We start from the raw sequence: 23866 nt of genomic DNA on the forward strand, positions 1-23866 counted from the left end.
AACCTGTAATGCAAGTAGGGCAACGTGAATCAGAAGGGTATAGGGGAATCATTAACTTGTATTTAAGGATGGACCGGTACTCCAAGGGGGACATCTTCTGCCCTAGGCCCTCAATCGGGATAACAAGAAGAAAATCCTGCACATGCGCTGCAGTTGTACGTACTCAATCTAAGTAAATACGTCCATATAATTGTGATTGATTGCGAGACTAGTTCTTGTAGGATTCGTATCTTGAAAGATAGATAACAAGTTTAATTACTTGGAAAAATTCCGATTGGATTATTTGGATACAACTAGAATTCCAATTGGGTTATTTGGATACAACTAGATTGATCTTGGATATTGATTTTTGGGATCGTCCAAGTACTATTCTTAACAATCATATTCATAGCCTTATTGTCTTATACATACTGATTGAGAAGAGGTAAATATTTAAACTCTACATACATATTGTCAAGGATCATTAAGTTGGTGGTGTATTGGGTACCCCTGCATTTTCATATATTACATAAAATTCAGAAACAACCATGATTCTCAAACGGTTATTATTTCTCTTCATTTTGTTCTCACAAAAGTCAATATCTTATATTTTATATCCACTGGTTTCACCTATCTTGAAATCCAAATCTTCTGTAATAGTAACACAAGGTATGTTATGAACTTGAATACGAAATGGACAAGTAGTGAACTCATCAATCTTCGATGGAGATGGTACATTGGCTTTACTGATTTGAATCCATCGTTCTTATTCTGAAACTTGAAACAACCATTATCAAGGACTATTATTATAAAAATCGAGATGAGATTACCACATTCTCTGTTGACCACTTTACATGATTCAAAAGATAGATTTTCATATGTAGTCAGGATTTTACCAATGATGCAGGATGTGTTATCCCATTTCTGTTGATACGATTGATCTTTTAAGGGATTTTTTGGATTGGATTATTGAACCTTTTCTGCATAACAAAGAGAAAAACTGAGAGTGTTTTTTGGTTTAGTTTACTACTCCGCTTTTAATACAGTACCTTTTGGAATAATAATAGATACGATATTATGTATTGGGTAGTGGAAACGTGTGCATTTTCTTATCTTACTTGTTACACCTCGAGAACAGAGAGTGAAGTGATTGGCGTGCCTGAGACTCGAAGAATTCGGATTTGAGGGCTCGTAAGAAGATAAAATTGGGTTATCAACTAGCATTCTACAAGATCCATCCAATAAGTTTTTTTAATGTCTAGAATGCCTTTGATTAATTAGTGTTAAAAATTAGATTAATTAAACTAAAAAATATTTGTGATTAGATTAGATTAATAATTTGATTTAAAATTAGTGTTGGTTTTTTGTAACCTGAACTTGCGGTTAGGTTTCTTGACGTGGGAGTTCATATTTTTCCAACCGTAAATAAAGTCAGAGTAACTTACGATTGGGAAAATTGTCAAAAAAATGCTGGTTAACTTGATGAAGCTTTTAGTTTTTGACTTCTTTCGGGTAAGAGACCAAGAACATGCTGCACATAGCTAAGGATTAAGAAAATCAGTACGTTATGGCTAATAAAAGCACCCATTCTGATGAGAGAAAAGAGCTCTGCATTTGGAGAAGACTCATTACTGAGCACTCGATTATCCCACTTTTTTGTGAAATCAAGAAGATATTGGATGAAATCTTACTTTCATTTTTTATTTTTTTGTTTGTCCATAAATTTTGAATAATCTGTTACGGTTTATGTAAATAACTGTATATGGCAATGGCTCTTTAAACCCCTAGGAAAATTAAGATAATAATCCGGGATTGATATTTGAACTCTTAAGAATGAGATAAGGCCACTAGCTATGGACCCTTTTGCTTAGAAGTACTGTTAATTTGATGATCATCAATTCGTGACAGATTTTATCTTCAAGTTTATAGGCATTCCTATGGTCTCAAAGGGTATCGGACCATAGGAAAATTTTACCGCTGCGTAGATTCTATCGCACATGAATGTAGAGAATTACCACAATGATGTTTTTGACGCCCAACTCTCTAAATTTTTTGAGACTTTTTTCTTCTTTTAATATTACATTTTTTTTTCAAATAATGAAAAAAAGTTTCAGGAAAGGAGGACCCGAGGAGAAAAGAACAGAGAAAAATTTCAAAATTTTCTAAACTAATGAAATTTCGAGTTTCTCTACTTTCACAATCGATAATTTAGTAATAATCATTGTCTACCGATTATTATAGCCCCACCCCCAAAATTCTAGTTTTTTCAAAAGTAATGAAATTTCTGATTTCTCTACTTTGACAATCGGTAGTTTAGTGATATTCATTGGCAAATTAGTTATCTACTGATTATGTCTCAATTCGGGCACAAAACCTCAAAATATCAAACATAATCGGTAGATAAGTATAAATAATATATATACCGATTAAGATAGTTGTTCTCGGGGAATGAAGAATACAATCATAATCGGTACTGATTGTAAAAGGGTACACATGTATTTTACAAACGACTACGGCATCCCATAGCCGCATCTATGGGATGGGTATAAAGTCATCCCTAAAAATGTCTTCTTTTCCTTGTTCTCCCGTTTTTTAAGAAGGCTGTTATTGGGGCGTCACACTCCTTTAGTAGGGCGTCACTTGGATATCTGGTGACCAAAAATCTGGTTAAGGGATACTTTTGATTCAATAGCAATTTGTCCAAAATGACCCTTCAATTAAAACTAATAAAATAGATGAGGAAGAAGCAAACTGATCCTAGTGATGGTAATCAACATCTCAATCAACCTCAACTTCATCCTCAACTCATTCCACCGATTCAATCAATTGAAGAATGAAGTTTTCAAACTCCTCAACAACAACTCATGGTGTATGTAAGGTAATAATCGAACAAACCCATCTTTTTGTACTCGTTTTTGTGCTTAAATCGAATGAAATCGAAGTAAAATTAGAATTTTATTTACTTTCTGCTAGTGTTACGCCTGGGTACGGTACTAGATTTTTCAATCGTAATTTAGTTTTTGAAGAACTTACGCCTAGGTTTAGTTCAATTTAAGCGTAAACTTTGATTTGCATGTCGTTCACGTCTAGGTTTAGTTGATTTCCAGACGTAATTCCAATTTACGCCTAGGTTTAGTTGATATCCAGGCGTAATTCCAATTTTACGCCTAGGTTTAGTTGATTTCCAGGCGTAATTCCAATTTTACGCCTACGTTTAGTTGAATTCCAGGCGTAGTTCCAATTTTACGCCTAAGTTTAGTTGATTTCCAAGCGTAATTCCAATTTTACGCCTAGGTTTGCTATATGTCCAACCTAGGCGTAATTAATTAAACTAAATTAAAATTAGCCAAACAAAATTGTTTGGTCATCACAAAATTATATAAGATAAGGGATTTTTGATATTATTTATGGGTGATCCTTTTTTATCTTATTAGGTGACGCCCCCTAAAAGAGTGTGACGCCCCAGTGACAGCGTTCTTTTTTAATTTCCCCCCAATACCTCCGTCTCTCTCATTCTGTCTCAAAGTCAAAGGGAAGAAAATGAACAAGCAAATACTCCGTCTCCGTGTATAAAAAACTGAACCCTGATTGAAAAGAGGTTAAGTTCAAATATGTTGATAAATCTTTAGAATCCTAATTGAAAATTTGGATTAAATTTTTTTTATATCTCCGTTCTGATTTTCTTTTTAGGGTTTGTTTTTGTAGGGAAATAGAGAAGAAGAAGATCAAGAAAACATGTCTTTTGATTTGAATTTAAATCCATCATGTGGAGGTTGTGGATCAACTTCTGATCTTTATGGAAGCAATTGTAAGCATATGACACTCTGCTTCAACTGTGGAAAACGAATGACTCAGAATCGTGCTAAATGTTCTGATTGCGGGACTCAAATCACTCGTTTGACAAGGGTTAGTTAGTTCCATTTTCTTTCATGTATTTTCATTCAATCAAACAATTATTGTACTAAATTCTAGTAACAACAATTGTGTATCCGTATAATTTTGTGCTGGGTAAAACTAACACCTCGTTGGGTTGGGAAAACTGGAAACCTAAGAATTCAATGATGGGGTAAACCAATTCGTGGAATTGGATTCAAATCCTAAAAATTCATGTTCAGTTATCTTTATTTTTACCCTGGAATCCAATTTGATTGCACTATTGGACCAATCAATGGAAATCTATTATTTTGGAGGGAATTGGATTTCTAGGAATTAAAATTCTTAGTTACATAGAGTTCATTTGCCAGTTTGGTTCAAGGAATTGGGCGCATTCCGTAGGAATTAGATTACCCAGCCTCCAATTCCTTGAAACGAACATGCTGTGATTTCTATAATGTCTATTACTTTCGACTTTAAGTTTTATCTATTGTGCTTTTTGTTTTTAAGTAGTAATCGCTAGATTAGACCTTATCTGGAGCTATGCATGTAAATGTTAAGAGGAAGTAGTTGTAACTTAGATCCTCATAGACACATGAGCTTCAGGTTAAAAAACCCACTACATGATCGGTGCTATGGGTGATTTTGGAAGTACCATACTGTAAGCATGAACTGGGTGCTGAATTGGTAACTACTGTGTTGTCGACGGTCAGTTAGGGAAATGTGTAATGCACACTGATCTGCTTCAGAGAAATTCATGAGATGAATTTGTTAATTTCCCCTTGGGGATTCCAGTGGCAGTTGAGTAGCAGCTTCAATGATTTTAAGGATTTGTACAAGTATAGGTCAATTGATATGTTTTTGTTAGTAATATTCAAGACAGTTCTATTTCGTCCGACCTTAGGTTTGGAGTTCTTGTACTGCTCGTAAGGTGAGTTGCTTTAAAACACCAGTTCGGAAGAGTTTATGTGCGTGTTGTCATATGGATATTCAAATCTAGTGGATGACAAGAAAATCTGCTTAAAATTGTGGAATTCTATATCATATTAATGTCTTTTGTCACATTATAGTTTTGCATCATCAGTGTGTTACTTTCTAGGTACCTATGTGATCTAAACTTATGTCGGTAGGATGACGATTTTGGCTTTTCTATTTTTTCATAAAGTCCCTACGTTTGCAACCAAGAGTTAATTACTGACATCTTTTAACATTCGGGTTAACAAATTGATGTTAGTTGATTTAACTGATGTTATTTTGGAATAGCTGAACACTCTTACTTCCTCAACCCACGTGGATTACTGAAATTTCTGTTTTGAACTATTTTTATTGGATATTAGTTCCAAGGATTCATGCGATTTTACGTACTTCCAGGATGATGATGAGGCTAATGAAGAGGAGGGTGGTGGACTGAGCAAATCTGGGAAGGAGTTAAAAACGCTGCTAGGACGTGCAGCTAGAATAAACGATTCAGATGCCGAAGATGCCAACGATAATGATGATGTAAGCTCATGTTTTTCAGTTAGAGTTTCTGAGTTTCACTTAATCTGCATGCATCCTATTCTGTTTTTAGATGACATTTTCTTGCCTGAACTTCTTAACGTGAGAAAATTCGTGCCTTGTAGTAGACAAAGCGGATTACCATTCCTTATCTGATAATCCAAACTGGTTTATCTAATTATGTTTTTGATTATTCATTTGCAGGAAGCGGACGATGATATGAGCATGTCACCTGTGTTGGCTCCAAAAAAGAAGGATACACATACACCGAAAGAAGAACTTGTTGACACTACTGCAAAAGCATCGCATTCAGCATCCACTCCTGGAACCCCATCTACTACATCCAAATCTACAAAGCCTAAGAGAAAAGCATCTGGAGATCATGCTAAAGTTGCCAATAGTGCACCTTTGAAAACAGTGAAGATGGAAACTGTAAGTTCTTGTTTTTTTTTTTTTTTTAATTTGTTCTTGTGTTGATAGTTCTTTAGTTGGTATTCTCTCTAAACCTGATTGATTTGTTGCATCTTACTGCTGTCAGCTTCCAGCATATTTTTGATTGGACAAATTCCATTATATTTTAATTTTTCAGGATTCAGAGTCTTCTGCAAAAGAGGGGTCTGCATCGGCTTCCAAAGGTAACAACGTTATACCTTTGAATCGTGTAGCTTCATGGTGCGCCAAAGCTCCCGCAGACCCATCTACTGGCCCTGTTACCGAGGAAGAAATCAGGGCCGTCTTGCTAGAAAGTGCTCCGCTAACACCACAAGCTCTCGTGGCAGAATTCAGGGAAAGACTGAAATCAAAAGAGGTATGCAGTTGGAAACTTTTTTAGTTCCCGTGTAGCCCGCTTCTGCTTTAGTTCGTAAGTAACATTTAATTGTCTAACTAGGACGCAACACTTTTCTGGATTTTTCCATGTCGACAGAGACTCACCATTAACTCCACCATACCTCTGGAGTCTGGAGCCTTCACTGGTTGTTTGCACATAAATCTCTTGTTTGTGGTTAATACCACGTATTTCTGCAATGTTTGGTCTAATAACTGAGACAATAGCATGTCAGTACATCTTTGTCCTTTTGTAGCTCTTTACCAACTTTGAGGCATTTGAAGTGTGACACTTGAAAGAGAGGGTCAGCAACCCCATAAACCTGTTTAGCCGGTGGGGTTCTTTGAACAACCCCATGGTTCCCACAATCCTCTGAAATTTATAACATTCAGTGGCTTGGATGGGTTGTGTGCGCACTAACCTTTCAAGTTGGTGAGCAAAAATTATGCTTAGGATTTCGGTGTCATTGTGTCCATCTTTACAAATTAAGCTAGCATAAATTGGGTACTGGCCTTTGTTTCCTAGATGTGACCATCACCATTTCGCAAATTTTATTGAGAGGAGAGAAGAGAGAACAAACTTTTCTGGGATAGTTTCTTCTTTCCAAACCTTTTGTGAATTGTTTATGGCAAATATTTTACTGTTTGTGTCTTTTTCACCAGATTCGCTCATAGTCCTCGAGGATTTCCCTGAAACCCGCGAATTTGCGGTGAAATTCGCGTTGGGAGCGCGCTCCTCACAAGGGAGAATCCGCGCTCCCAACTTGGGAGGAGCTTTTCACTTATTTATTACCCAAGAAATTTCCAAATTTAAAAACTATAACTTCCTATTATGTTTCTTGATATACAAAACAATAATTGACTTCTGTATATCATATCTGATTCTTCTAGAGACTTCAAAACTTCCTCTCTGTTATCTATATATATGACCCATAGTCCATACACATTCTATACACTTTTTAAATGTTTTAAAAATAGGCACTTCATTAACATTTTCTAAATGTTTTTCATTTTATTTATTATGAAAATTAGCAGTACTACTAATTTGTCTATGAAACTTATTTATACTCCCTACTGGCTGCCCGAATTTCATTTTTTGAAAATTTTACGAATTATGCTCCCGTTCCTAGTGACTAAGGTTTGCTTTCCCCCAATAATTTTATGATATTTTTCTTAACTTAACTGAAATATATTGCCGCAGGACAAAAATACTTTTGCTGCAATTTTGAGTCGAATTTCAAAGGTACAGAAGTTTGTTGTATTAAGGGATAAAAACGCCATACTTTCGAGAGGTCCAGTTTCAGCATCCACCAAAGCTCCTGCAGACCCATCTACTGGCCCTATTACCGAGGAAGAAATCAGGGCTGTCTTGCTAGAAAGTGCTCTGCTAACAACACAAGCTCTCGTGGCAGAATTCTGGGAAAGACTGAAATCAAAAGAGGTATGCAGTTGGATACTTATTTAATGCCCGTGTAGCCTGCTTCTGCTTTAGTTCGTAAGTAACATTTAATTGTCTAACTAGGACACGACACTTTTCTGGATTTACCATGTCGAAAGAGACTCACCATTAACACCACCATACCCTATGGAGACTTCACTGGTTGTTTGCACATAAATCTCTTGTTTGCGGTTAATATGATAACATCAAATACTTCTGCAATGTTTGATCTAACAAACGTATCTACAAGCAGAGCACCTAATAACGGAGACAATAGCATATGATATGAGTGAACATCTTTGTCCTTTTATAGCTCTTTACCAACTCTGGAGGCATTTGAAGTGTGACACTTGAAAGAGAGGGTCAGTAACCCCATAAACCCGTTTAGCTGGTGGGATTCTCTGAACAAGCCCATGGTTCTGAAATTTATAACCTTCAGTGGCTTGGATGGGTTATGTGCACACCAACCTCTCAAGTTGGTGAGGAAAAATCATGCTTAGGATTACGCTAGCAAACATTAGATATTGGCCTTTCTTTCCTAGATGTGAGTATCACTGTTTCACAAAATTTATTGAGAGGAGAGGAGAGAGAATAAACTTATTGTAACCATTTCTGGAGAGTCTCTTTTATGAATTGTTTATGACAAAAAGTTTACTCTTTGGATTACTATTTGACCCCAATAAGTAGTTTGTGATCATTTTCTTAACAACTTGGTTGAAATGTATTGACGCAGGAGAAAAATGCTTTTACTGCAATTTTGAGACGAATTGCAAAGATACGGAAGTCCGATGAGGCTAACTACGTGGTATTAAGGGATAACAACGCCATAACTTCGAGAGATTTAGTTTCATCGTCCACCAAAGCTCCTGCAGACCCATCTACTGGCCCTGTTACCGAGGAAGAAATCAGGTCTGTCTTGTTAAAAAGTGCTCCGCTAGCAACACAAGCTCTCGTGGCAGAATTCAGGGAAAGACTGAAATCAAAAGAGGTACGTTTGTTGGAAACATTTTTAGTTCCCGTGTCATCCGCTGCTGCTTCAGTTCGTAAGTAACATTTAACTTGTCTAACTAGGACACAACACTTTTCTGGATGTTGCCATGTCGACAGAGACTCGCCATTAACACCACCATACCCTCTGGAGACTTCACTGGTTGTTTGCACATAAATCTCTTGTTTGCAAATAATATAATAGCAATCTCATATATTTCTGCAATGTTTGATGTAATAAACGTATCTACAAGTAGAGCACCTAATAACTGTGACAATAGCATATGACCGTACATCTTTGTCCTTTCGTAGCTCTTTACCAACTCCGGAGGCATTTGAAGTGTGACACTTGAAAGAGAGGGTCAGCAACCCCATAAACCCGTTTAGCCGGTGGGATTCTCTGAACAAGCCCATGGTTCTGAAATTTATAACCTTCAGTGGCTTGGATGGGTTATGTGCACTCCAACCTCTCAAGTTGGTGAGGAAAAATCATGCTTAGGATTACGCTAGCAAACATTAGATATTGGCCTTTCTTTCCTAGATGTGAGTATCACCATTTCGCTTAATTTATTGAGAGGAGAGAAGAGAGAATAAACTTATTGTAACCATTTCTGGGTAGTCTCTTTTATGAATTGTTTATGACAAAAAATTTACTCTTTGGTTTACTATTTGACCGCAATAAGTAGTTTATGATCATTTTCTTAACAACTTGGTCGAAATATATTGATGCAGGAGAAAAATGCTTTTACTGCAATTTTGAGACGAATTTCAAGGATACGGAAGTCTGATGAGGCCAACTACGTGGTATTAAGGGATAAGTAATTTTTGGTTACCTGTAAGCTTTTATTGTTTGACTTCTTTTTTGGGTTGAAGTATCAATTTCATTCTATCTCGATCAATGGGGGTATTCGGGTAAGAAACCAAGAACATGCTGCACATAGCTAAGGATCAAGAATATCAGCAGTTTATGGTGCACCATTCTAATTAGAGAAAAGAGCGCAGCATTTGGAGAAGACCAATTACTGAGCACTCAATTATCCCACTTTTTTGTGAAAGCAAAGAGAAATTAGATCAATTTTGAATAATCTGTTACGGTTTATATGTATATAAAAACTGTAAATGGCAATGTGTGAGGTTTATGTAAATAATCTGTTGCGGTTTTTGTGTATCACTTTCGCTAAATTTTGCAGTACTTACTTGGGTGGCACGCTTCTTCATCTTTGTCATTTAGTTGGGAGATACCTACTCCCGTTCAGGCAGAAGTTTTTTCTTCACATTAGTGCCCTCCTGGACGACTATTCAGCGTCTTCAGTCAGCCTACTACTCTTCCTGTCACAGTGAAAGACCCAACCGTAGAAAAATACCGTGGTGATGTTCTTCACGCCTAAAAAAACTCTCTGAATGTTTTTTTAACCTGGTTGGGGTATGTCAAGATTAATTAGGGGCATATCTAATGAGACACAGGATCTACTTAATTAATATATCAATTTTCTCCACTTCTGCTTAAAATGAGAAAAATGAAAATATCATTTTTACGGGATTGAGTATTTATTACCAACCTTGTACCGCACCATAAAGAGTAAGAATATCAACGATTTCATCGAGGCTATGAACACAGGTTACAATTGGGGGTAGAAACTAGAAACCGGTACCAATAACAGTAACCACCTGTATGTTAGCTTCATCTGGTTTTCATCTTCCTCGCACATTACGTTGACTCCCGCGCTTAGATTGTTCAAATTCCAGTCAGTTTAAGGTATTCTCTTGTTGTTGTAGTACAGTTCAGTACAGTATCTCACTGGTTTTGTTCAGAAAGGGGATTAGTTTTCCTTTTTTTTTTCTTAGTCATAAATGCTAGAATCAATACTTAGATTCTGCCTCATTTATTAGATATTATTCTCTGGGATTTATCTCTTTTTGGTGTTTGCTTTTTCATTTTCTAATTTGTTTCTAGGACTTTGGGGTTTCATTTCTTCAAGGGCCTAACAGTGTTCTTCATTTCCCAAAGAGAGCAAGTTAAGGTACTCTCTTATACTCTGATTTTTGGTCATGATTGTCTATACTTGATATGCGATTATGATTGTTTAATTTGGGTCTTCTGCTTTTAGTTAAAATTTGGTGCAAGGGGTATTATGATTCTAGGTTGAAAGTTGGTGTTAAAGGGGTTTTGTGATTCTATGTTAAATGCTGGTGTTGTTGAGGTGTCTTATGATCCTAGGTTTCGAGGGGTCTTATGTATCTAGGGTAAGATGAGATTATTTGTGTTCTTGGGTCTTTCAGCATTTTGATTATTACTAGGCAATTTTGATGATACTTGAGTAGTTAAGTGGATGTTGATCATTCTTGTTTCTGGGTCTTGTAGAATTATTGGTGTTCATCTTTAGAACAATTATGTTATAAAGTAGTAGATAAAATCTGCAAGACTATGTTCTGTCTTGAATGATTTTTTCATATTTAGATTTGAAATTTTAGACATTCTTTGCTAGCAGCTGAAGTCTCTTTGTTTTTCCCCCCAATTCTATTGAAGTTATCTGGTTCCTGGAATTGGATATGTCGCTATTCACTGTCATTTTTGAACCTGAATGCTTTGCAATTGTAATCTTATATAATTTCTCTGGTTTAAATTTTTCTTCCCATAAGAATACCTCTTTTTTCATACAGATGGTTTGTCAAGTTGAAGTGAAATTTTCATTGTTTATATGATGCAGGAGGCAAAATGAGTCAGAAAAGAGGGGGTGGCAGGCCATATTTTCCTGGTAGTACTAGTTCACTTGCAAAAGGGAAAAGCTCTGGAGGTTCAGGCTATGGTAATAATAAGAAGGCTGAAGTTGTTCATCTGGGTTCTAATTTTGCAGAGCTAAGCCTTGATTCTGGTAATGATACTAAGTGGGAGGTAGTGTCTCGCAACAAGAATCGAGGCGGGGCAGGTGCACCAAAACAAGGGCGTCCCCAGAATTATGCTTCTACATCCAGGGGCCCAGGAAAGGCTACAGTAGGTGCCTGGCAGGATAGAAGACAAGGTGGAAGAGGAATTATAGAAAGACAATCTCTCAGTACAGGGAGGGAGAACCAGTACATGGCACCACCAGCCAATATTCCTCCCCCTCTACCACAGGGTTGCCAGCAGGGTGCAGGAGATGTCCAAGTCCAACCTAATGTGGTTGGGAAAGCGAAAGATGATATTGACTCTGAGGATGATCAAGACATGAACGAATACAGCGATGAAGACATCTTTTCTGATGGTTCAAATCCAGATGAAAGCCAGAAGAGCCATGAGAGCCGCAAAAAGAACAAGTTGTTTAAGAAGTTCTTCGACATCTTAGATAAACTTAGCCTTGAGGAAACAAATTCATCTATGCGGCGGTGGCACTGTCCAGCATGCCAAAATGGACCAGGAGAAATTGATTGGTTCTATGGATTGCAACCACTAATGGCTCATGCTAAGACCAAGGTATCAAAGAGGGCGAAGCTTCATAGACAGTTTGCAGAACTCTTAGATGAGGAGCTAAGCCGGAAAGGAACTTCTGTTGTACCAGTTGGTGAGGTATATGGTAAATGGCATGGTCTTCGTCAATCAGTTCCTGATAAAGAAATTGTTTGGCCTCCCATGGTTGTGGTTATGAACACTTTTCTAGATAAAGAAGATGAGAAGGTATGATTGAGTTTTTATCATAAATTTGTCATCATAAAATGTTGGTCACCATTTTGCTAGTGGGTTTCTGGATTTTGTTGTACTCTGGTTGGTTATTATTTACCACTTGTTCCTTACATTATTCATCGCTTCCTGTCTTCTGCTATGCATCTCATATAACTTGTGTTGTTGAATGGATTTTCAGTGGACTGGCATGGGTAATCAAGAGCTACTTGCTTTATTTAGTGCATATAATGCTGTAAAGGCTCAGCAATCCTATGGTCCGAAAGGGCACCGGGGGATGGGTCTCCTCATATTTGAACGTACACTGACGGGCTATGTTGAAGCTGTGAGACTCCACAGTCATTTTATTAAGGAAGGAAGAGACAGGGATGCTTGGGATCGTGGAGGAACTCTATTCTTTGAAGGTGGAAAACGCAAATTGTATGGTTTCATAGCAAGCAAGGAGGATATGGATAGCTTCAACCGCCATTCTACAGGTTCACTTCACGTCTTAAGCTTCAGTAGTATTTTTCATGCTTTCTATTCTAAAGGTGCATTCATTATATCTCTGCACCAATCCGAAGTTTGGTCTGTTACATCTCATTGTAGTTAGTGATTTGTGTGACGCATTAAAGTGCCTAAAACAGTGAGAACTGTTATATTGTCGATGTTTTAGGACGATTCTAGAGTATTCTAGAATCGTCTAGTTGTTTCGTTAATTTAGTATGCTAGAGGTTTCCTAATTTAGTTAAACTCAAGGTTTCCTTTTGTAGCTATGTTTAGGTTTCCTAGTATAACTCATATACTTGGAAGACAAGTTTGTAACCTATATAAATAGGTGTACAAGTCTTAAGGGAAAACACACAACATAATTCAGAGAAGAGTTCTCATAACTAGAGAATTTTAGGGTTTATAACGTTTGGCTCATAGATAATTGTTTAGGGTTTGTGAACAGCATCCTGCTGGTCATAGTTGTGGTTTATTCTCTGTAATTCGTTCTATAATAAGAGTTGATCGTAGCCGTTTGTGGACGTAGGCATATTTCCGAACCACGTTAAATCTTGTGTTTTTCTTTGTTTCGTTTAGTGCCTCTTATTTCTGTTTTCTTTAGTTCTACGTTGATCCAAAGAACTATTAGTGTCTTGTGAGGTTAATCCTAAGGCATTAATCCTAACAAGTGGTGCAGTGAAGGTGGAGAGGATCATAGTTGGAAGTGAAGATGTCTAGTTCTACATCAAGTGGAAGTGTTTCGAAGGTGCATGGATTTGATATTATCAAATTTAACGGGAAGAATAATTTTACATCATGGCAAACCGATGTTAAAGATATTCTTGTTAGTATGAAACAAATGAAAGTGATCAAGGACAAACCAGCAGCGTTACCTAAGGAATGGAGCGATGAGAAGTGGGATGGCCTTGTTTTGGAGGCGTGTTCAACTATTCGGTTATGTTTGTCAAGGGAGATCACTCATAATTTTTTGAGTGAAACCTCTGCAAAGGTGTTGTGGGATAAGTTAGAGAAGCTCTACTTGCAAAAGGATTTTACTTCGGAGCTTTACTTGAAGCGCAGGCTTCATGCCTTTCGGATGGCTTCAGGTAAGCCTATGGTTGATCATATTAACGAGTTTAATAAGATCTGTTCAGATTTATTTAACATCAGTGTGACTATTTCTGATACAGAAAAATCTATGATATTATTATGTTCTTTGCCTTCATCGTATGATGCTTTCGTTGACTACTTGCTGAGTGTGAAAACCGAAGGAGACAATAAATTGGTTTTCGATGATGTGGTCGCTGCTTTACAAGCTAAGGCATTAAGGAAACAAGAGTTAAGCGATGAAGCACAAGCCGAGGGTTTTTTTGTTGATAGAGGAAAGAATAGTAATAAGAAGCAGAAGTCGAAGAATCGTTTCAAGAAGAACGATTTTGAGTGTTATTATTGTCGTAAAACGGGTCATATTAGGGCTGATTGTCTCAAGCTTAAGGCAAGAGATGAGAAACGTGAGAAATCATATTCGAAGAATGTTGTTGCTTCGGTTGCGGAAGGCAGTGAATTTTTAGAAGACCCAATGTGTGGTTTTGATGAGGAAATGTTAACCGTTACATCAAAGAGTTGTCTCAATGATGGTTGGATGCTTGATTCCGGTGCTTCGTATCATATGTGTCCTTCAAAGGATTGTTTCACTACTTATAGAGAGGTGAATGGTGGTACTGTTATGATGGGCAATTCTAATGCCTGCAAAACAGTTGGAGTTGGTACAATACAGGTTCGTTCGCATGGTGTTATCACAACACTTTCATAGGTTAGACATGTTCCAAATTTGAGGAAGAGTTTGATTTCGTTAGGAGTACTTGAATCACTTGGATACAAGTATGTTGCTGAATGTGGATTCTTGAAGGTATACTACGTCGGTAGTTTGAATATGACCGGTGAAAGACATGGTAATTTATATTTATTACAAGGAGATATAGTTTGTGGTGGAGCTATGGTTTCTCAATCAATTGATGAGAAACAGGTGGAGTTAACACGTTTATGGCATACGCGTCTTGGGCATATGAGTGAGAAAGGTATGTCCGTGTTGAGTAGTAAAGGCTTGCTTGGAGGTGAAAAAACTTGCAAGCTTGATTTCTGTGAGCATTGTATCTTCTGGAAGCAATGTAGGAGCAGTTTTGGTACCGCTATACATCAAACACAGGGTATGTTAGGTTACATCCATTTGGATGTTTGGGTTCCCTCTCGTACAGTTTCTAAGGGAGGTGCTAGGTGGTTTGTGACCTTTATTGATGACTTTTCGAGGAGAGTTTGGCTTTACACCATGAAGCATAAGAATGAAGTCACCGAGGTGTTTAAGAAGTGGAAGACCATGGTAGAGAAACAACTTGGTCGTGTGATTAAGAAGATATGTTCCGATAATGGCGGTGAATACATCGAAGACCCATTAAAGGAGTTTTGTGAGGAACAAGGTATCGTTAGGCACTTCACAGTAAAGGGTACACCACATCAAAATGGAGTAGCGGAAAGAATGAATCGAACGTTACTTGAGAGAGCACGGTGCATGTTGTCAAACGCAAGTTTAGACAAGATTTGGCGGGCTGAAGCAGTTAATACGGCGTGCTATTTAGTGAATCGATCACCATCAACAACTATTAAGTGTAAGTCACCTATGGAGGTATGGACCGGTAATATCGTCAATTATAATAATTTGAAGGTGTTTGGTTGTCCAGCCTATTTTCATGTGAACGAAGATAAGTTGGATGTTAGGGCTAAGAAAGCAATTTTCTTAGGTTATCCATTAGGTGTTAAGGGGTATCGGCTATGGTGCCCAGAACTGAATAAGTTTATTATTATCCGTGATGTGATCTTTAATGAGAAAGCGATGCTTGATTCAAAGAAGTTCACTGATTGGGACTCTCAAATTGAAAGTGAGAGTAGTAGCGGTGTTGAAGATGATTCGATGCAGGTGGAGCAAAGGGTTCCTAGTTCATCTACTATAGAAGAAGAAAAAGAAACTCTTGTAGAAGATGAAGTTGAGTTTGAGGTTCCTAGTGAGGAATCTACACAGCAACAAGTTGAGAATATTCCGTCCTTGACGTCTCAACGTGAGAGACGTGCACCAGTCCGTTATGGTTTTGATGAGTTTGCATCTTATGCATTCTCTGTTTTTGAGGATGAGCCGTTTACCTTTGAGGAGGCAATGAGTAATACTCATGCCGTTGAGTGGAAAACAACCATGGATGAAGAGATGAAGTTTCTTCACAAGAATCGCACTTGGGAGCTTGTTAAGTTGCTCAAGGGTCGAAAGAAGATTGGGTGCAAGTGGGTCTATACGGTAAATGATGGAATTCCAGATTCCAAGGGTGTCGTTAGTGGTGTACGATACAAAGCAAGGTTATTAGCTAAGGGATATGCACAAAGGGAAGGTGTGGATTATAATGAAGTTTTCTCTCCGGTTGTTAAACACACTTCTATCCGAGTCCTTTTAGCATTTGTGGCGCAGTTTGACTTAGAGCTCGAGCAATTAGATGTCAAAACAACATTCTTGCATGGAAATTTGGAGGAAGACATTTATACGTCACAACCCATTTATTATGAAGTTGCTGGTAAGGAAGATTATGTGTGTCGACTTGAGAAATCATTGTATGGCTTTCAACAATCGTTAAGACAATGGTACAAGAGGTTTGATACATTTATATTGCAGCAAAAATATACTCGTAGTAAGTACGATCAGTGCGTGTACTTTAAGAAGTTTCCAGATGGAAGTTTTGCTTATCTTTTACTATATGTGGATGACATGCTCATAGATGCAAACAGCAAGTCAGAAGTTGATGTTTTAAAGAAACAATTGAGTTTAGAGTTTGAGATGAAGGATTTGGGTCCAGCTAAGAAGATTCTGGGTATGGAGATTACTCGAGACAAATCTAAGAGAAAGTTATATCTTATTCAGGAATCCTATCTTGAGAAGGTTCTTCGTCGCTTTGGAATGCATAACTCCAAAGCTATTAGTGTTCCAATTCCGCCTACAGTTAAGTTATCAAAACATTTGTGTCCTACTACAACTGAGGAGAAAGAGTTTATGTCAAAGGTTCCCTATGCTAATGCGGTAGGTTCTTTGATGTATGCTATGGTTTGTACTCGTCCGGATATTTCACAGGCAGTTGGTTTAGTTAGTCGTTATATGGCTAATCCTGGAAGAGCACATTGGTATGCGGTGAAGGAAATTTTGAGATATCTTCAAGGGACCTTGGATATTGGTTTAGTGTTTTAGAAGGAGCAGAATTTGAAGGTTTGTGGATTTGTTGATTCTGATTATGCGGGTGATAAGGATAAGTGTCGTTCTACTTCAGGGTATTGTTTTACATTGAGTGGAGGACCTATCAGTTGGAGGTCTATGTTACAACCAATCATAGCTTTGTCTACTACGGAGGTAGAGTATATTGCTGTGACAGAGGCTGTTAAGAAAGCATTATGTCTTCGTGGTTTAGTTAAATACTTGGGGATTATACAACGTAGTGTTTTTGTAAACTGTGATAGTCAGAGTGCTATTCATTTAGCTAAGAACCAAGTTTATCATGAACGCACCAAGCATATTGATGTTCGATATCATAAGGTACGAGAAGTTGTTGATAACGGATTAGTAAAACTATGGAAGGTTGATACTGAAGATAATCCAGCAGACATGTTGATGAAAGTCGTTCCGAAGGTCAAGTTTGAGAGGTGTCTCAGCTTGATCAATACTGCTCGTTGTTGAGGCCCTAGGGGCATTTAAGGTTACGGTTAACTTGAGAAGATCAATCTTAGTTTGGTGGAACATCGGCAAGGTGGAGAATTGTTATGTTGTCAATGTTTTAGGAAGATTCTAGAGTATTCTAGAATCGTCTAGGTGTTTCCTTAATTTAGTATAGCTAGAGGTTTCATAATTTAGTTAAACTCAAGGTTTCTTTTTGTAGCTATGTTCAGGTTTCCTAGTATAACTCATATACTTTGAAGACAAGTTTGTAACCTATATAAATAGGTGTACAAGTCTTAAGGGAAAACACACAACACAATTCAGAGAAGAGTTCTCATAACTAGAGAATTTTAGGGTTTAGAACGTTTTGTTCATAAAGAATTGTTTAGGGTTTGTGAACAGCATCCTGCTGGTCATAGTTGTGGTTTATTCTCTGTAATTCGTCCTATAATAAGAGTTGATCGTACCCGTTTGTGGACGTAGACATATTGCCGAATTCAGAGAAGAGTTCTCATAACTAGAGAATTTTAGGGTTTAGAACGTTTGGTTCATAGAGAATTGTTTAGGGTTTGTGAACAACATCCTGCTGGTCATAGTTGTGGTTTATTCTATGTAATTCGTTCTATAATAAGAGTTGATCGTAGCCGTTTGTGGACGTAGACATATTGCCGAACCACGTTAAATCTTGTGTCTTTCTTTGTTTCGTTTACTGCATCTTATTTCTGTTTTCTTTAGTTCTACGTTGATCCAAAAAGCTATTAGTGTCTCGTGAGGTTAATCCTAAGGCATTAATCCTAACAAGAACAATATGGAATCCGGTTGCTTTTGAACATCCAGCCTTTTTTTTTTTCCTTTTCATAGAATGATTTCCTTTGAGATATTTATTAAACTACTGCCTCTAAAGGCAGTTTATACATCCACATACTTTTAGCTATGTTTTTTTTTCATGTTTCGTTGTGCTTAATTAGAAAAAAGGAAAATATTTGACGTGCTTAACAGATAAGTCAAAGCTGAAATTTGAAATGAGGTCATACGAAGAGATGGTAGTAATCCCATTGAAGCAAATGGATGAAGACAATCAGCAGCTGAAATGGCTTATGACTAAGGACGCTAAGAATCAAAGGAATGCAAAGGCCATGGAAGAAACAATTGGGGTGTTGAGTGAGAGATTACGAAAGACAGCGAAAGATAACCGCATTGTGCGAGAAAGAACATTATTGCAATATGAACAAAACAAGGAAGAGGTGAGATCCAAAACTAGTTACTATTCTAAAACATTAGCTACCAGTTGCTGTCTGTTTTCCTCGTTACTAATTAGTTTTAGTCGGCCTTTTAAATTCAGCTCTCACTGTCCGCTATTCTTTTTTTGACTGTGGTCATGGTTGTAGAAGTAGTTTCCTTCTTTCTCTCATGATCACGTTTCGTAGTATACAATTCAGTGAACTTACTAGTCAAACATATTAATATTAGTAGCAATTAGTACCAGCATTGTGAGGTCTGGATTTGTGATTTGTTTCTTTTTCCTATTTTTACTCTTTCGAATAGCCGTCTTATACGAGTCTGATGTAATCTTTGTATAGATGGATCAACAAGAACAATTTTTCAAGGCTCAAATAGAGATGATTCGTCAAGAGTTGGTGGAGAAAGACAGAGTTTTTCAAGAAGAGCAGGCAGAATGCAGGAAAATGCAGTTTAATGTTATAGATTCCGGAAATACCATAAACCTTAAAATCAGGTAACAGTTTTTAACCTGTCCAATCAGTAGAGTTCTCGAACCAGAAGGTAGATAGATGACAAGCATAACAAATTTTTAACGAGGAATAATGTGTTCATTTTCCCGTGGATATTATGGTCTTCATTGTAACTGTGTCACTTTGTTATCAGTATGTCCCATTATAACATATGTATGTACTTTAAAAAAGCAGCGTTTTGAAATCGTTTTATCGTATGTGCATTATGTGGTGATATGGTGATGTTGCTTTGTCCAGGGACAAGGAGTTTGAGAAATTTATCGAGTCTCAGTCAAAAGGCATAGAGTTATTCGAAGCAGAAAAAGAAAGCTTATTCCAACTGCATGGAGAGAAGAAAGCAGACCTGAAACGTAAGCATTTGCAAGAAGCCAATGACCTGAAATGTAAGCATTTGCATGAAGACGTTGACCTGGAGAAAGAGTTGGATACATCGTTGACAGAACTCATGAACCGGTTCAGTTCTCAATCCTCTTAAGGAGGATTCTATTATTGATCATGCTTGAAGGCATAAAATGTAGGGAGGGACATGCAGGAACATACGATTTCCCCTTTTTTGGTCATAGACTCCCCCTTCTCCTGCATTTGTCTTTTATAGTAATAAAGTATTATACAAAGACTTTTATAGGGAAAATTCTTAGAGGTCATATATTGAACACAAAAATTCTTTACAGAGAAATTTAAGTCAACTTTCGTTTTTTTCCTTGCTGATTCAACTTGGGATTGAATCTGAACATCAGGATGTGCAAAGAAAATCAAATGCTTTGTCATAGGACTAATCTCATGTGCATCATTTACAAAAAAAAAATCTCATCTGCATCCATTAAACACAGTGAAATGTGAAATGTGGCTCTATTATACACAACTTATGGACGGTTGAAATACATATATTCAGGCTCGGACAAGTCGGACTCTGGAAACTCAATTTTCTGCCAAATAACCTCATTTTCACCTTTTTTGTTGAAGACTATTTTACAAACGGTGCACTTGAATACCAAGTGATTGCTTAAGAAATCAGAAAAATTACCATTTGAATTTAATCCATCCCTTAATTCTTCCAGCTCATGGAATTTGAAGTGGGCAGGCAGGAGTAAGGGAGGCAGAGTAAATATCCTAACCAATTATTTATTACCGTGGTTAATTCAGCTGTATTTTTGGTTATCAGTAAATTTTAGGTGAGAGACTCGGAAGTTGGAAAGTTTAAGACCTAAACAGACACGACTTACAAAAGCAAAACCTTGATTATCTCTCCCTCCACTAATCTGTGATTTAATCGCCCAATTATTATTTTTTTACTCTTTATCTTATAGTTAATTAATTCGTTTTACTCCCTTTTCTTTTCATGTACTTACAGAAAAGAATGTTTTAAAAATTTGTTGTACAGTATACGTAATATTGCTGCTGCTTGGTGACAAAATCCTAACACACTACAAAAAGGAATGTTTCGGTCTCAAGATATGTTATTTCACTACCACCTCCTATTTTTGTTCATCATCAATTCTCTTCTTTGTATCGAATCGTCCCTGTCTGGCCATTCCCATAACAATCTTATTTCCTTCATAAAATAAAAAAATAAAAAGAAATTAATACATGCCATTTGTGGGTAGTAAATTAGTAATGAAACCTCAAAAAAAGCTTCTCTCAGTAGAAAAAAAACTCCGAGGATCGGGTGTGAATGTGTCAACTCACCTAGTTTTTTTCAAATGGTCGATTAATGAATTATAGGTTGAGTTGAGGAATTTCTAAATACTTCATATTTACACTATATGTGTTCTTGTATCTGATGTATCTTCCACCATAGGTTGATTTGAGGGACCCTAATCAGTTGCAATACTCATAGGGAAACTCGAAAGAAGATTTCTCTTTCAAGATCAGTTAGTGGCAGATTTTCTGGGTTTTTTATTCCTCTCCTCACCTCCCATAATCGCCAATGAATCAACAACCACCTCCACCCGTCTCCAATCAGGGCTCGCACTCACCTGGAGCTCAACTACCTGATACTTTACTTCACGCAGTTAGCTCTGAAAAGTATCATAGATTCCCACAATCCTCCCCATGCGTGTCTCACTTCAAAGAATCACTCTCGCTTAAAGAGAAACAAAAGCAGAAGAACAGAAGCCTTTCGGAGGATTCAAAGCAAAGCTTCTTCTCCTTTACTGCATCTTCTACCTCGAGTAATACTGAAAAGCTCTCCAACAAAGACAAAGAAACAAACCTCAACTTTCCATACAAAATCTCCTCAAACCATCAGTTTAGAAAAGATATCAATCAAAAAAAGCATCAAACCCATCAATCAGAGTCGAAAACAAAGCCAACTTTACCTAAAAAGTTGAAAAACATCAGTATCCCTATCTTGCAGTTAACTGATAGAATGCAGAACCTGATGCAGACCCATAACGAACATAATTTGGCGCTAAAAGTGGTTGGAGGGTGTCAAGATTTTTCTCAAGTCAAACGAGCCTTTGGTAACAGGATATTTCCCATTCAGATTCATCTAATGGAAACTAACTCTACTTTCCAGGTAATTCAATTGTCCCTCAAGCACAAATCTGATAAAGAATTCATCCTGTCCAACCAAACTTGGATTGCAGGTCCGCATGTTATTCCCTGTGAGGATTGGAATTTCTTTTTTCAACACCCACTTAATTGTTTTAAGTTTGCTCCGTTCTGGTTGCAAGTGCTTAACCTACCTAGACTTTTTCTGGATGAAGAGGCAATTAGGGACATCATAGAACGTTCAGGCACAGGAACTGTTGTACAAACTGACCTAGAAAACTCTCCACCTAGAGTCTTAGTAATGATGGACCTAAATAAACCGTTCATGCCAGGAGTGATGCTAAGTTTAGGAAAAGGAAATTGGGTTCAGTTTGTTGTGGAAATAGAAAACACACAAAAACTCTTGCAAGTATACAAGGTCAAGTTTTATAATATAGGGATAAGAAAGGGATCAGTCCACAGGGAGTAGGAGTGCTTAAAAGTTTAACCTCAGCTGTCAATGAAGGAAGCAAACAATATGGCAGATGGGAAAGATGGGAAAACAGTTAACCAAGCAAGCAAATGACATGTAATAAAAACAGCAAGGAACCAAGGCTGTAAGCCAAGGGCAGGGGTGAGATTGTGCACTGATTTCAGTGTACAATAGGCTTCAAAAAGCAAGAACTAAGCAAAACAGTAAAGGAAAGTAACTGAGCAGTGAATAAAATCAGAGATTGTAAGTGACTGAAGAAAGGAATTGTGGCTAAGCTAATGGCTTAGAATCCACCTTGGTGTCCTAGCCAAACAATGTAGTTCTAGGTTGAAATTAAGACCCTAAGCATACAATTGGAATGGAAAGAAAATCAGCTTGCTCAACTAATGTGCTCCTAGCATTGACTGTCTTTTGACAGTACAATCAATCACAAGCACACAGATGAGCACTAATCTCTCCCATTGCTCAAGAAAAACAAGCATTAAGGCTCTAACCTAGCAATTCATCATCCAACTATGCACTAAGGCTTCATCTGAGCCTTAGCTGCAGTAACTTAGTTCATGAAAAACATGTTAACAGCATCAACATTCATCACATATGCTAATTGAAACAACATTCTCAACATTCAAGATAAATCAAACAACATATACATTCAACTGTCAACTGTAATGAATAACTGAAATTGAAATTGTGAAATAAAATTTTTTCAATTCTCTTCTGGCTAGTCCAGAGATACCTCCTCCCCCCTTTCCTCACACAAAACATTACAAATATATACTCCCCATATCAGAATTAGGGTTCCAACCCCTTTTCCCCAAAAACAGAAAATTAGGTAAAATTGATTTACCTAATGTGTTGAGATACTCACTCCATCTCGTCGACCCACTCTCCAATTACTTCTTCTCGTTCATCTCATGCTCCAATTTTTGCTTTAACATCACTTATATCCCCAATTTCTCACCTAGGGTTTCAGTGAGAAGAAAGATGAGAAATTGGAGAAATTAGTGGTTGATAAAGAGATAGCACGTGATGGTAATGATGGGTTTAGGTTTAGGGTTGGTTTGGTGGCGTAGGGAGTGGTGGTGGCGAGGTCAGAGCAGGTGGAGAAGGTGGTGGTGGCTCTGCACAGGGTATGGAGGAGGAGATGTCGATGGAAGAAGGGGAAGGGGATGTTGGGTATGGGTATAGGTATCGGGTGCTCGGGTGTTGGGAGGTTGTAGCAAATTGGATGAACAGCGAGGATGAGCCGTGGGATGTAGAGATGATGGATCGATCTAACGGCTAAAAGTGAAGAGGCTGGCAGCGACCGTTGGATGCAGATATACAACGAAACTAACGGTGCTAGATGGAGTTAGGTACTGTAGTGAAAAGCGGATGTATCAAACTTTGATGCACAACAAGGGGGCGACCGTAGGATGACTCTGAGATCAATCTGACGGTTGAAGACGCAAGCGGGTATGGATTTTGGTTTTAGGCTTTTGGGTATAGAATATGGGTTTGGGAAATGAGTTTGGGCTTGGAAAATCTTGAGCCCACTTCTTCTTTAAGAACAAATCTCTTCTTCAAGCCCATTTCTACCCTTTTTGGTCTTCCGCACATCATTCTTCACGGCTTCCTTGCGTAATTCCTCCTGACTTTTCACTACTTTTCTGCTCTATTCCGCTCCGCAATTCATCCAGACTTTATTTAT

The 23866-nt window shown here is 37.6% G+C and overlaps 2 protein-coding genes across 3 annotated transcripts; both read left to right on the forward strand.

Moving 5' to 3' along the window:
- Positions 1 to 3450: 3450 nt before the first annotated feature.
- LOC113309888 (transcription initiation factor IIF subunit alpha-like) lies at positions 3451 to 9814 on the forward strand. Of its 2 annotated transcripts, none has more exons than XM_026558408.1 (8): positions 3451 to 3577; positions 3685 to 3885; positions 5224 to 5352; positions 5554 to 5781; positions 5939 to 6157; positions 7376 to 7615; positions 8346 to 8600; positions 9332 to 9814. In XM_026558408.1, exons 2-8 carry the CDS (start codon positions 3715 to 3717, stop codon positions 9419 to 9421), a joined length of 1332 nt encoding a protein of 443 aa, XP_026414193.1. In that variant the 5' UTR covers positions 3451 to 3577; positions 3685 to 3714; the 3' UTR covers positions 9422 to 9814. The 2 variants fall into 2 exon arrangements, with proteins under 2 accessions (XP_026414193.1, XP_026414194.1); XM_026558409.1 differs by having other exon boundaries at positions 3489 to 3577; positions 3670 to 3885.
- Positions 9815 to 11315: 1501 nt separating this feature from the next.
- On the forward strand, positions 11316 to 19859 carry LOC113311816 (protein SUPPRESSOR OF GENE SILENCING 3 homolog). The gene is made up of 5 exons (XM_026560616.1): positions 11316 to 12251; positions 12436 to 12730; positions 18460 to 18704; positions 19041 to 19195; positions 19449 to 19859. Exons 1-5 carry the CDS (start codon positions 11316 to 11318, stop codon positions 19684 to 19686), a joined length of 1869 nt encoding a protein of 622 aa, XP_026416401.1. The 3' UTR covers positions 19687 to 19859.
- Positions 19860 to 23866: the final 4007 nt, after the last annotated feature.

Source organism: Papaver somniferum, chromosome 9, assembly GCF_003573695.1.
Source record: "Papaver somniferum cultivar HN1 chromosome 9, ASM357369v1, whole genome shotgun sequence".
NCBI classification, from domain to species: domain Eukaryota; kingdom Viridiplantae; phylum Streptophyta; class Magnoliopsida; order Ranunculales; family Papaveraceae; genus Papaver; species Papaver somniferum.

Coding starts and splice junctions, on each gene's coding strand:
- LOC113309888 (XM_026558408.1), top strand. CDS start 3,715: ATGTCTTTTGATTTGAATTTAAATCCATCATGTGGAGGTTGTGGATCA. Junction 6,158..7,375: donor AAAGACTGAAATCAAAAGAG/GTATGCAGTTGG, acceptor ATATTGCCGCAG/GACAAAAATACTTTTGCTGC. Junction 8,601..9,331: donor AAAGACTGAAATCAAAAGAG/GTACGTTTGTTG, acceptor ATATTGATGCAG/GAGAAAAATGCTTTTACTGC.
- LOC113311816 (XM_026560616.1), top strand. CDS start 11,316: ATGAGTCAGAAAAGAGGGGGTGGCAGGCCATATTTTCCTGGTAGTACT. Junction 12,252..12,435: donor TAGATAAAGAAGATGAGAAG/GTATGATTGAGT, acceptor ATGGATTTTCAG/TGGACTGGCATGGGTAATCA. Junction 18,705..19,040: donor ATGAACAAAACAAGGAAGAG/GTGAGATCCAAA, acceptor ATCTTTGTATAG/ATGGATCAACAAGAACAATT.